Source organism: Urocitellus parryii, chromosome 2, assembly GCF_045843805.1.
Source record: "Urocitellus parryii isolate mUroPar1 chromosome 2, mUroPar1.hap1, whole genome shotgun sequence".
NCBI classification, from domain to species: Eukaryota; Metazoa; Chordata; class Mammalia; order Rodentia; family Sciuridae; genus Urocitellus; species Urocitellus parryii.
In genome coordinates, this window is record NC_135532.1 from 24,818,035 (window position 1) to 24,832,284 (window position 14,250).

Here is a 14,250-nt window from a genome sequence, read left to right on the forward strand (position 1 = left end):
ATTTTGTAAAACATTCCTCAATTTAACTTTGTCTGATTATTTCTTTTTGATTAAATTCAGGCTGAACATTCATGCAGGAGTACTACTAAGGTGGTATAAAACACTGAAAATACCTCACGGAAGGAACACATGATGTCCATTTCCATTATCAGTGGTGTTAAATTTGATCATTTAGTTATGATGCTGTGCACCAGATTTCTCTGTTGTATTGGTAAAATTTCTCTTTTGTGGGAAATAAGTTAGTCCGGGGGGTGATACTTTGAGATTCTATGAATATCTTGTTCCCCAGTGACATCTTACCCTTTGTTTCTACTGTCTCTCTGTGTCCTGACTTAGATAATTATTGCTCTGGTGATTACCAAATAGTGGTTTTTCAAATTCTGTAATTTTCTATGCATCATTTGATATTCTTCTCTGAAGAAGAACCTTTCTTTCTCCTCTACATTTTCTAATCAGTATATGCTTGTGGACTTTTAAAATGTTTAAATTTAAGAGAGTATGCATTTATTTATAACACATTTCTGACATTTGTCATTTTTTATAATTTTTTAATTTGTTTTAATTAGTTACACGTGACAGTACAATGATCTTGACATAGCATACATTTGAATCAGAGGGGATATAATTTCTCATTTTTCTGAGCGTACAGGTTATGGAATCATGTTGGTTATGCAGTCATGTATATACACACATTTGTCATTTTGAAGTTTCTGTTTTTCCATATTTGGCCAGCAGGAGCCCGTATCAGAAAAGTTTTTGAAAAAAAAATTATCAAATGAAGGAAAGAACAGTATGAAGTGAGGAACACATCTGTGCTTACCCTGTGTTCCAAGTATCTCTACTTGTTAATCTAACACGAATGCATTTTTTTTTTTTATTTCTCTCCAGGTCTGATGGACTAATTGGCTTTCGTTCAGCAGGAACCTAACAGATAAGTCCTTCTGCTGTGTATCAAGACCATGCTTGGTTGAACAACTTCTGAAAATGATCAAAGCTGTGTTGCAATGTGACATGGTCAGAGGAGGACAAACAGCTTGAGGATTTCCTGTTCATCACATCACAGCTTGAAGGAAGCCCCTTTCCATCAAGCGGGACTGCATGGCCAGCAGTCCCCACTGAAGGGTTGACAATGAGCGTCCCAGCAGCTCCCAAGAAATCCTGTTTCAATCAGTTGCGGGACAACAGAAATGGTGCGAAAAACAATAATGAGAGCATCCTAAGTCTGGGAGATACAAATGCCAATCAAATCATGTTGGAGGTCAGCTCCTCTCAGGGTGAGTCAGAGACACAGGACCTGGTGGATGAAATTGGAAATGCAAATTCAGGTGGGCTAGAACACCACACCCACTTCCTTAAGGAACCTCACCAATATCAGGGCTTTGGGAAAGGACCTCAGGCTGCCTCCACCAGTTTGAAAGATTTTAAACTTTCTGCGACCATCCAGAGGGAGCTACCTGAAGAGCATACGATGGAGAGAAGCACAGATTTCCTGCAGAACCCTCGGAGTGTGCAGGGACCAAGCCTGTCAAGTTGGAGGACTGTCATGGGTGAGGCTAGTCTAGAGGTTCTGGCTAAAAGGGATGTTGAAATTCCCAGGCACGTTCCCAAGGATAAGTTGGCAAAGACCCTGGACAATGAGGAATTGAAAAGGCATTCTTTGGAAAGAGCTAGCAGCTCTGCAGCTGCGTTTGGGAGCTTGACTCTGCAGCATCAGCAGCCTGCACAACTGGATGCCCTTGAGCCCCGGGGTCATGTGCCTGGAGGTGGAGAAGGGCCACAGAGGACATGGACTGACCACTCTCCAGGGGCAGCTTTCCTTCCAGCTGATAATACCTCAGAGGGAAAGAGTGTGCATCCTCCTAAACCATCTACCTCAGAAGCCAAGGAGACCAGTCCCTCAGAGACCCCGACAGAGGGTGCACACAGACTGAATGTTTGTCACGAGCACGCATCACGTGCTGCCCATGCAGACCCTGCTCTGAATTCGACTTTGTCATTGAAGGAAACCTTGAGTTATCCAGAAGCACAATTAGGTCAGGGGAAGGGGGAACCAAAGCTGGAACTGAAATATGTTCAATCCAGGACCGGGCAGGAGCTAAAGTCGACCCAGGCAGGGGGTCTGGGGTGTCGCAAGGAAGAGAGTATGTCACACCAAGACAGAAAGGAGTCACGTGGGGAAGCACACAAAGAAGCCATGTTTGCAGTTAGCAACACTTCAAATGGCAGCCAGCACCATCCTGCGGGGGAAGGAGGCAACAGCCAGGAGAAGGCAGGAGTCGGTGCCGGGGTGGAGGGTCTTCTCCAGATCACCCCCAAACAGGGTCCTGCTTCCTTGGAGGTGGCTGGAAATCTTCCCACTGGCAAAGTGTCACCGAGTATAGGTAAGAAGTTGAAGGAAATGGCATCCAGCAACTTTTTGCCCAGTGATGGCCACGTAGCTTTTGTTCCTAATGACCTGACGGACAGCAAGCCCTTGGATGTCAGCGAGGAGACAAAGAGGATGGGCAGTGGGAACAGGGAAAGGACCATGGTGTTGGCCTCAGATCCTTCTCCCGGAGAGAGCAAAACGGAGTCCCCGAACCTTCAAAGCAGCTGCTTAGAAGCAGGGGAAAAAGAGACCACAGTACCCATGGTGGAAAGTGGGAATCTTCCAGAAGATGCAGCCAAGAGTGAAATCACCCCATCAAGAGCAGAGTCAAGTCTCAGTACCCCGGCTCCTCTCCACCCAGAGACAACTGTGAACACGACCCACCAGCCCACGCCACCCAGTAGCAGTTTTCAGGACCTTGGTGTGTTCAGTGTGAACGCAGGGTCACCCTCAGCAGTCCCACCCGCCACTGACAGTGTGCGGCTGCTCAACACATCCCCCAAAGTGCCTGAGAAGAACACCTGCCCCAGTGGGATCCCTAAGCCTGTTGTTGCGCCTTCCAAGGACACACCTTCCTCAGAGGAAGGAATGGAGAAGCATCAGATTGAAAAAACAGAAGAGAGGACAGACGTGAAGCCCATCATCATGCCCAAGCCCAAGCATGTGAGGCCCAAGATCATCACCTACATCCGGAGGAATCCACAAGCCCTGGGCCAGGTGGACACTTCACTGGTCCCTGTGGGGCTTCCCTATGCCCCACCAGCATGTAGCATGCCTCTTCCCCCGGAGGACAAGGTGGCAAGTGGAGACCTGAAGCCATCAGCTAGCCTCTATGAGAAATTCAAGCCAGACTTGCAGAAGCCAAGGGTCTTCAGTTCTGGGTTGATGGTGTCTGGCATCAAGCCCCCAGGACATCACTTCAGTCAAATAAGTGAAAAGTTTTTGCAGGAGGTAAGAGATTGTCCCTCTGATATGACCTATAAGTTGTGTGTCCGAAAGTCTTCAATGAAGACTTTCAGGTGTTTAATACATCATGGAAACAAAATATCCTCTCTAAGCAAGTTGACAATGTTCATGCATATACATTTATAGAAATCAATGCTTTAAAAAAATTTTTTTAAAAATATTTATTTTTTTTAGTTGTAGGTGGACACCATACCTTTATTTTATTTTACTTTATTTTTTATGTGGTGCTGAGGATTGAACCCAGTGCCTTATGCATGCTAGGTGATTACTCTACCTCCAAGCCACAACCCCAGCTCCGAAGTCCATGGGTTTGATGGGAGGAGATCATCTAGAGGAATGGATAGTTTTGGCTTGAAAAGTTGAATGTCAAGATGAGACACACCCAACATCTAAAGAGACCCATTTTAATTTCACCTAGTGTGACCCATACGAAATTAGATAAGTATGCATTTAATTTGGTTTCCGTGTTTAAATAAGTGAGCATAATTCTGTAAGCCAGGTTAAAGCAAGAAAGAATTCAAAATAATTGGATTCTCTTCAAATTGAACAGACATCCTCTGATGGAGAGTATTTCCATTTTAGGAGAATCTCCTGTTCATACATGTGAAGAACATTGGGAATGAGCAGAACATAATGTGATTTTAGTTTGTTTTTAGTAAAAATGATTATGACATTTAGCTAATTGTCTACTATGTTCTGGGCCCACCTAGCATCGTCTTTGTCAGTCTCCACTCACCCTTACAGTGATTCTCTGGAGGTTGGTATTACAGTGTTTATCATTGTAGATATGAACATGTGGACTTGGGGGGTGTAAACCATTCACCTAAGGCTACAAATCAAGGACAGCACTGAGTCTCAAGCCTGTGCAGTTGCAAACTGCTCCATGCTATTCCCATCAGTGCCCAGGTGCTATGGTAGGTTATCCTCTAAGACCTCAGTAATCTGCTGAAACGACCTCTTCATGGGAGCCCGGGTTAAAATGAAGGTTAATCAGATCATCTTCTTTCTAACATCCTCCAGGGTTATCCAGGACACCTGGAACAAAACCCAGAATGTGTAGGATGGCTCAGCCTTTAGGATGTGCTTCCTGTGGCTGCATTACCTACCTACCCACCCTCCTCGCCTTCTACTCCTCACTCTGCTGCCTCTGGACCTTTGCACATCCTTCTGCTTGGAATGTTCTCCCAGTTATCCAAGTGGCTCTCTCCCTCGCTTTCTTTAGGTCTGTGCTCAGATGTCATCTCATTGCACAATCCCCTCACCTTCCCTCTGAATCCATGTTCTTTGGTGTATTTCTTCCCATAACTTTCCTCTGTCTGACATACAGTTATTTCTGCACTGAGGAGAATGTCAATTCCACAAAGTGAATATTCTTTTCAATGTGTTGTTCCCTACTGGTTCTCAGAATTTATAATGGTGTTTGATGTAAATGAATGCTCAAAAGATTTTGAATGGGGACAGAGTGTAGCTCAGCGGTAGAGCACTTGCCTAGCCTGTGTTTGATCTCCAGGGTTCAATCCCTAGCACCACACATACACAAATCCTGAATGGCAGGTCATTTATGAGCTCCATATGTGTCTGGATCCAAACAATAATACACTAAGACTAGAAATAGAATGATTGAGTCCAAGGCTGGACTCCAGCTTGATTGAAAGTGCTGACATCCTTAAAGAGCACTTGAAGAATGCAGGCTTGCACAGTGTTGTCTGCATGGCCTCCTATTCATTATGGGCCTTTCCTGCACTGACCCTCTGACATCATATTCTAGCCAAGATGACCCTTGGGTCTGGCTCTAGGCAGTGGCTTCTCACTAACATTGGACCAACTGCCATTCTGGTTTTATACATCAGTCTCTGAATTTGGCTAAGGTGAGTCATTCTCAATTTTTCAAATACTCATTCACCTGGGCCTCCAAGGCCAGCCTCATGCTCTGCTGCTGGGCACTCCCACTAGCCCCTGGGAGCTGACCCTCCCGAGGCCTGCAGGCACCTTCTTCTCAAAGTATCACTGCAGACGTTCCATGAAAGGACCTGAGATTTCTCTCTGCCAAACATGCTCACGAGGAAAACTTGATTTGGAGATGAGGACAGATATCCTGTTACTATTGGCAATTCTTTCTCAGGGGCCTCTTGTTTTTCTTCTGTATGTTCCTTTTCTATGTTGCTTCTGTTTTCTCTGAAAATGATTACCATAGGCATGTTTTTTCCCCAAACCATTTTCTTCCTTCCTCCTCCAGAAAACTGGAAGGAGAAAGCCTTGAGGGAGTGGGAGTGTGTGGACGTGTGTGGCACTAGTGGTTCGGAGGGAGAGACCCTGTTGAAGTGGTGAAAGCCTCACAGCCTTGTGCCAGGCACACTATCTGGGGACCATTTTCAGCTGTAATCAGAGCATCCTGGCCGTGCAGTCTTTTCTTCAGGCCTCAGTATGCAGCAGGGAGCCCTGGGCACCTGGGCATAATACTCATTTCTGTGATAATTCTCTTTAATCAAAAGTGGGGAGCAGCCTGGCCCTTGGGCATTTGTTCCTACAGCTGCAACTTGTCAGAACCCAGCAGACCCAGGGCAGGGAGATGCAAAAGCCACCCTCCCCTGCCAGTGTGTCCAGAGCTCTCCACCAGTGGCTCCATTCGGCCGCTGAGAAAAGAACACATTTCTGACCGGTTGCAACAGAAATGCTTTTCCATGATTGAAGCCATATAATTTTTGATAAAGTGGGAGAATCTTAAAAGTAAAAACCCAAACTAGCTTCATGTTTTCCCATTATTATTGACAGATTCCCCCCCCCCCCCCAAGTTAGATAGTTTGGATAAAGACAGAGAAATCCAGAGTAAGTGCTCATGTGAGGGAGCCTCTTGTTGCTTGGCAGAAACAGCACAGACATTGAGAGTTTCCAGAAGTGACTTCTGAGATCATCACGTCAGGTTAATGAAATATGCTCACCTGTTTATACCGGTCTCTGCTTTAGGCTCTCCACAGGTCCCAGGGACACTCTTCCACTGGTGATTTTAAGGGGAAGGGAGGTGGGAAGAAGGGACTAGGAAGTGGAAGGACAGGGGAAGGTCGTGTCTCACAGTCTGCAGATGTGCAGTGCAGGGCGGGTCCCCTCGCCACTCCCTGGTTCCACCTCTGAGGGACACCGTTATGATCAGGGCTCTCCAGAGAAATAGAACCAATGGGAGATTGTGTGTGTGTGTATGTGTGTGTGTGTGTGTGTGTGTGTGTGTGTGTGTGTGTAAGCACCCGCACGAGAGAGAGATCAGCATACATGTACATGCATGTACACAGAAACTGATTTATAATCAGCCCTTCACACGCAGGCGTTCCACATCCTTGGATTCAACCTATTGTGAATTGAAGACATTCAGGAAGAAATTGTGTGTGCTGAAAATGTGCAGAGTTTTTTCTTGTGAATATTCCCTGAAAATATGAATAAAGCAATGTTTCCATAGTATTAACATTGTGTTAGGTATCATAAGTCATCCAGAGATTTAAAGCATATGGGAAGTTGTGAGTAGGGTATCTGTAAAGAATATTACCACTTTATACAAGAGACTTGAATGTCCATGGATTTTGGTATCCGCAGTGCGCCCTGGACCCAGTCTCTTTCAGATATCAAGGGCCAAATGTGTTTCAAGAACTGTCTCACGGGACTGTGGAAGATGGCATGTCCAAATTCTGCAGGCAGGCCCGAGAGCCAGCAGCCCGGACACCCAGGGAAGACGTGGTCCCACAGTTTGAATTTGAATTCCCTCTTCTTCAGAGGAAGTCAGTCTTTTTAAATTAAGGACTTCAGCTGATTGGAGGAAGCTCACCTATGCTGTGAAGGGTGATCTGCTTTATTCAAAGTCTGCTGATTTAAATACTAATCTCATCTAAGAATTATCTTCACGGCAACCTTTAGTTGGTGGAACATTACTGGGACTCTGGGGCTCACCCAAGTTGAAAGATGATAATATTAACCATCACGGGCACCTTCTCCCTGCCCCTGACCCAGTGGCTGCTCAGGAAGGCCTCATTTACCCCGTGTCTCTCCAGCCACAATCCCAGTGAACTCGGGGTGTGGGAGCTAGGAGGGGGACAATACAAGAAGAGTGTATTTGCTTGCATACCTTGATTTTAGGAATTTGTTTGAAATCATACGGTTCTTTCGTTTGCTTTCAAATTTCTTTCTCTAAAAACCTCCACTGGAGAAGGGGAGGGAAGGGCAACTCTTGGCACTGATGTCTATGTTTACGACGGTGCCGGGTGCCCTGTTATGTTCTGTCAGTAAAGATGAAAGAAAGGAGTATGAAGCTTTTTGTAGATTCCCTTGTCTAATTAAAAATGCATAAACCAGGCATCTAAGGCACACTTTTTGCCTTTTTGAAGAATTTATGCTCTTACCAGAAATAAATTACCCCATCAAATGACAGGCATTGAAGTTATCAAAATCATAAAAGTCATTCTGGAGTGAGAGTGCGGTGGGTTTTGACCTTTGAAAAGTGTCCAGTTCCAAAGAACTGAGTAATTATTGAGAACCAGCATATTTTAATACTAAAAACCCTACTGATGTGGGTTGGAATTGATATTAATTCCCCATGAGAGCACCTGCTCGAAGCAATGAGCAATAGCGCTCAAAACTTAGAAATTAAAATTTAAAAAAAAACAGAGGGTATAGGGATATAAGAAAAAAAATCTAGAGATCAATAGTGAGAAAGTAAGGACAAAAATTTATTAGACAGCAGATGTAGATGCCCTTTCTCTGGGATATAATTTACTAGCCTGAGTTACATACATCTATCTGCTCGAACAGTCAGGCAATGTGGTTATGATAAAAGCTTAAACACTTAATCTTTTGTTTCAATAATGTCAGTTTTCAGGAGAACTTTATTTCAACATTAATGAAGTATCACACTAAGTGTTTACCTCTTCAACAGTTTGGATCAAATATTTTATAACCCCTATTAAAGAATATTGTTAAATATTTGTGATTCTTGAATAAATAGATGTTTGACACATAAAATGCATTGTGATTTTGAGCACAGTTTACAGATGTATTTTTTCACATATTGCCCCTAGCACGTTTTTTCCCCCCATTATAACTTAAGAAAGTAAGTATGTAGTTCTGATTCTTTTTTCTGGTTTGATTTAAAGAAGAGATGGACTGGGGAGTAGCTCAGTGGCATAGTGCTTGCCTAGCATATGCAAGACCTGGGTTCTATCCTCTGGATGGCAAAAAATAAAAATAAAATAAAGAAAGAAACACTAGTTGTGCAAACAGACATTGGGAAAACAGGATTGCTTTATAAATGGTATATACCTACCTACAAGTTCTATTCCAGCCCAAACTGGTAAGTACAGGAAAAGTAACAGTAACATTATAATTTCTTTATTTTCTCCGAATAGCCATTTCTCCCTTAATAACAATGCACATTTTGTTTTATACATAGCCAAGTAAAGACAATATAAATTAATAAGTTTTATCTACTTATTTTAAGACAAAGTTATATTCACAATGGTACCTTTACTCCACAGGTGTGGTGAAAGTTTCATAATTTTGTGAACATTTGCTATATTCTTGTTTCACTGCCATTATTTATTTAAAGATTGAATGCTGATTCCAATTCCAGTGATTTTGTAACCATGGAATTAAAGATTATAGAGGGAGTTCATATTTTCTCCCAAAGGAATATAGATTCCTAGAACAATCCAAGAGATCATCTAGTTGTCAACTTAGGCATGAAGACGCCGAGGCTCAGAGACTGGAAGAGATTTGCAATCAAGCCCCTCAGTGGTACCAGAGTGGATGTTGTTTGAACCTGAGTCTCCTGACCCTGTTTAGTGTCACACTGTGGTATGAAGATCCTGACCGAGCTTTTAATCATTTGTTGTAGGTGACAGACCATCCTGGAAAAGAAGAATTTTGTTCTCCTCCCTACACTCACTACGAAGTCCCTCCGACTTTCTATCGGTCAGCCATGCTTCTGAAGCCCCAGTTGGGACTGGGTGCCATGTCCCGCCTACCCTCTGCAAAGAGCAGGATTCTAATAGCGAGTCAGAGGTCTTCAGCAAGTGCCATCCACCCACCGGGACCCATAACAACAGCTGCCAGTCTCTACAGTTCTGATCCTTCAGGTAACGGTCCAACAGTCGCTGTCTTTTCTTAAAAAATGCGGTGACCTTTGAAAATGGGAATGCCTCCCATCCCATAATCTTCATCCATTTGTCAGGAGATGCAGACATTTGTTAAAACTCATCTGTTGGCACCTTTACAATGCCAGCCCTTATCACCATCTCCTGGCTTCCTGTAGTTTCTCCCTTCTCTAAAACACCCTGTCCACCAGGGTTCAGAGGCTGCTTCTGCCAAGGGCCAGGTGGTAAATATTTTACCTTTAGGGTCAAACCCCCATGTCATAACTACTTAGAGCTGCCATTATAGCCTGAAGGCAGTTCCAGGCCATATGTGAGTGAGCAGGTGCAGTGTCACTTACGAACAAGGTGTGGGCTGGATTGCCCGTCCTCCGTTGGCTGTAGTTTGTTGGAGAGATCTTCCTAGGGTGCAACACTGGCCACCTCACCCTTCCACCCATTCACAGTCTTGAAAGCCCCACATTTGCTTGCAGAGAAAGCCTGTTGCCTTCCCAGCCCTCAGCTCCTGTACTACAGCAGTGGCCAGTGGCCAGTGGCCAGGTCTCCCCTATGCTCTCTGTACTCCTTTGCTGTCCTCTGCTCCTGTGATTTCCTCTAGGATTTATATATTATTCTATTATAGAAATAATACATTCCATTTGTCAAAAAGTTTGGATGTGGACAAATATGACATAGACCAATATGACCAAATTCTAATATAGACAAATAGGAAGGAAAACATCCTGCTTACATTATTAGAACCTGGCTAGTGTTGATATCATGGAATGTTTTCTTATATCTTATTGTATATTAGACATGATGTTATGGTATGTTGTGTATTATACTATGTGGTATATAAGTTTGACAAGTGTTATGAAATCATGGAAGAAAATGTTTTGAGAAATTGTAACCAGAAGACTCCTGGGGTGAGACACAGGTGCTTCATGGTAGCCTCTTGGAGGAAGGAGGAAGAGGATTGGCTGGTGGGAAAATAAAATTTATTTAATCATTTTCCAACTACCAATGGGGTTCTGCTTATTTTACACTACTAGAAATAATGCTAACATTTGCATTTTTTATATAATTATTTCTCTTCATTTATATTGTTTTCTTGGTACAAATGATCTGAAGTTCGTTATTGGATAAAAGTACATCTGAACATTTTTTAAGACCAACTAATTTTCTAGACAACTTGCAACAATTGTTTTCATGCTAGTGCTTCTTCAGAGTGCTGTTTTCTTGCCATATCCTTGCCAGTATTGAGCATTATCATCATTATTATTGTTTCACTTCTTTTGTTTGAGAAGAAAGTTTTCTTCGTTTGCCATTGTAACACTTTATATATCATCCATCATTTACTGAGGAAATTATTGACTGTCCTGATGCTTTTTTAAAAGTTCTGTATTATTTTTATTGATTCATGCTTTTATTAGTGGATTATAGCAGGGTTCACGCTGACATTTTCATAATTGGATATAACATAATTTTCTCCATTTCAATCCCCAGTGCTGTCCCCTTTCCTTACTTCCTCCTTCCTCTGAGCCCTGTCATCTATTCTATTGGTCTTCCTTCTATTAATTAATTAATTTTAAAATTTATTAAAAAAATAAATGACAGAGGAATGCATTACAATTCTCACACATATACTGCACGATTTTTCACATCTCTGGTTGTATATAAAGTATGTTGACACAATTTATTTTTGAATTGGTACATTATAGTTATACATAAAAATGAAATTCACTATGATATATTCCTATGTTTGCATAACTTAATTTGGCCAGTTGCATTTCATGGTTTCTCCCTCTTTCCACCCCTCTTCCCTCTCTTTAATCCCTTTCTTCCACAGTTCTCTCTTCTATTTTCATGAGATCTCCCCTTTTTAAAATTTCTCATTTCTCTTTATTTTCTGTGCACGAGAGAAAACATTCGACCCTTGACTTTCTGGTCTGGCTTATTTCACTTAGTTTGATGTTCTCCAGTTCCATCCCTTTACGAGCAAATGACATAATTTTATTCTTCTTTATGGCTGAGTATTCCAAGGATTGGGAGAGCTGGGCCATATGGGGATTCTATCCTAGTCTTTTGAGGACTCTACACACTGCCTTCCAAGGTGGTTGTCCTAATTTGCAGTCCCACAAACTGTGCATAGTATACCTTTTCCCCTACTTATTCTCCTGCATTTGTCATTATTTGTGTTTTTGATGGTTGCCATTCTACCTGGAGGGAGATGAAATCTCAGTATAGTTTTGATTTGCATTTCCCTAATTGCTAAGGATGTTGAAAATGTTTTCATATATTTGTTGGCCATTTGCATTTCTTCTTTTGAGAAATGTCTGTTTAGTTCATTTTCCAATTTATTGATATGGTTACTTGTGTGGATTTCTTTCTCTCTCTCTTTTTTTGGTGTTAAGTTTTTAAGTTCTGTATGTTTTCTGGATATTAATCTCCTGTTGAAAGAGTAGCTGGCAAAGATTTTGTCCTATTCTGTAAGCTCTTTCTTCACTTTTAAATGTTTCTTTTTCTATGCAGAAGCTTTTTAATTTGATGCAATCCCATTTAATGATTTTTGGCTTTTATTTCTTGAGCTTTAGGAATCTTATTAAGGAAGGTGGTACCTATTCCAGTATGTTGAAATATTGACTCTCTATTTTCTTCTAGCAGTGGCAGTGTTTCTGGTCTATTTCCTAGGTCTTTCATCCACTTTGAGTTGAATTTTGTGCAGGGTAAGAGATTGAGATTCAGTTCCATTCTTCTGTATATGGATAGCCAGTTTTCCCAGCACCATTTATTAAAAATGCTATCTTTTCTCCAGTGTATATTTTTGGCACATTGGTCAAGAATCAGATGACTATATCTATATCTACATCCATCTCTAGTCTTCTAGTCTATTCCATTGGTCTTCATGTCCATTTTTACGTCAACATCATGCTGTGTTTGTTACTGTATAGCCTTGTAGTATAATTTAATATCAGGTGTTGTTACCAGCATTATTCTTATTGATCTGGACTGCTTTGGTTGTGCTGGGTCTTTTATTCTTTCATATGAGTTTTAGGAGTGTGTTTCTAGTCTGTGGAGAATGTCCTTTGGAGGGGATCACATTGAATCTGTATATTGCTGTTGGTAATATGCTATTTTGACAATATTAATTCTTCCTGTCCAAGAGCATGGTAGCCCTTTCCATTTTCTAAGTTCTTCTTCAATTTTTTTCTTTAGTGTTTTATAATTTTCACTGTAGAGGTCTTTTACCTCCTTTGTTAGATTTAGTAAGTCTTTAATTTTTTTAAGCAACTGTGAATAAAATTGTCTTCCTTATTTCTTTCTCAGAAAATTCATTATTGTAGTATAGGAAAGACTGATTTTTGTATGTTGGTCTTGAATTTGCTACTTGGCTGAATTTGCTTATCAGTTCTAGAAGTCTTCTGGTGGAAATTTTTGGGTCTTCTAAGTATAGGATCATGTCATCAACAAATATAGGTAACTTGACATATTTTCCTATTTACATCCCTTTAATTTCCTTCTCTTGCCTGATTGCTCTGTCTAGAGTTTCAACAACTATATTTTTAATATTTATTTATTTATTTATATTTTTATTTTAATATTTTTGGGAGTATCAGAGATTGAACCTGGAGTATTTAAGCCACATCCTGAGTCCATTTATTATTTTTTATTTTGAGACAGGGTCTTGCTAAATTGCTTAGAGCCTTACAAAATTGCTGAGTCTGGCTTTGACTTGTGATCTTCCTGCCTCAGCTTCCCAAGCCACCAGGATTACAGGTGTGCACCACTGTTCCTGGCAAGAACTATCTTGAATAGGGTGGTGACAGTGGGCATTCTTCTCTTGTTCCTATTTTAGAGGAAATTATTTAAGTTTTTCTCCATTCAGTATGATGTTCGCTTTAGGTTTATAGTTTATATATACTGCTTGATATTAAGGTTAAGTTCCTTCTATCCTTAGTTTTTCTAGTGTATTCAACATGAATGGGTACTGGATTTTGTTGAAGACTTTTTCTGCATCTTTTGAGATGACCATGTGATTTTGGTCCTTATCTCTATTTATGTGATGAATTACATTGATTTACATATGTTGAACCAACTTTGTATCCTTGAAATGAGACCAACTTGGTCATGGTATGCACTCTTCTTTATGTGTTTTAAAGTACAGATTTCTAATATTTTATTGAGAATTTTTGTGTTTATGTTCATCAGGGTTAATATTCTGTAGTTTTCTTTCGTTGATGTGTCTTTTTCTGGTTTTGGTATTAGGGTTCTGGCTTCAAAGAATGAATTTAGCAATGTTCCCGCCCTTCCCATCTCATGGAATAATTGGAGGAGGGTTGGCATTAGTTCTTTAAAAGGCTGTTAGAAGTAGGCTAAGAATCCATTTGGTTCTGGACTTTTCTTTGTTAGGAGGCTTTTTATTCCTTCTTCAATCTTGTTGTCTGATACTGGTACATTTATGTTTTTTATAACCTCCTGATTCAATTTGGGTTGGGTAGGTTATATACAGAGAGAAATTTGTAAATATCTTCTAGATTTTCTAGTTTAATGGAGTATAAATTTTCAGAATAGTTTCTAATGTTCCTCTGGATTTCAGAATTGTCTGTCATAATATCTTCTTTTTCACTCTGATTTTGTTAATTTGGATCTTCTCTCTCTATCTCTTTTGGTTAGTTTGGATAAGAGTTTATAAATCTTATTCATCTTTTCAAAAAACCAACTCTTTATGAATTGACCCTTTATATTTTTTTTATTCTCAATTATATTTATTGTATATCTAATCTTATTTTTTTCCTGTTTTCCACTGGC

The 14,250-nt window shown here is 40.9% G+C and overlaps 1 protein-coding gene across 3 annotated transcripts in view; it reads left to right on the plus strand.

Moving 5' to 3' along the window:
* Nucleotides 1–1,129: 1,129 nt before the first annotated feature.
* Nucleotides 1,130–14,250, plus strand: part of Mtus2 (microtubule associated scaffold protein 2) — a 394,770-nt gene continuing 381,649 nt past the window's right edge. For all 3 annotated transcript variants that reach the window (XM_026388390.2, XM_026388389.2, XM_077795145.1), the window contains exons 1-2: nt 1,130–3,319; nt 9,207–9,447. In XM_026388390.2, the coding sequence (XP_026244175.2) occupies nt 1,130–3,319; nt 9,207–9,447 (2,431 nt within the window). The remainder of the gene's footprint in view (nt 3,320–9,206; nt 9,448–14,250) is intronic.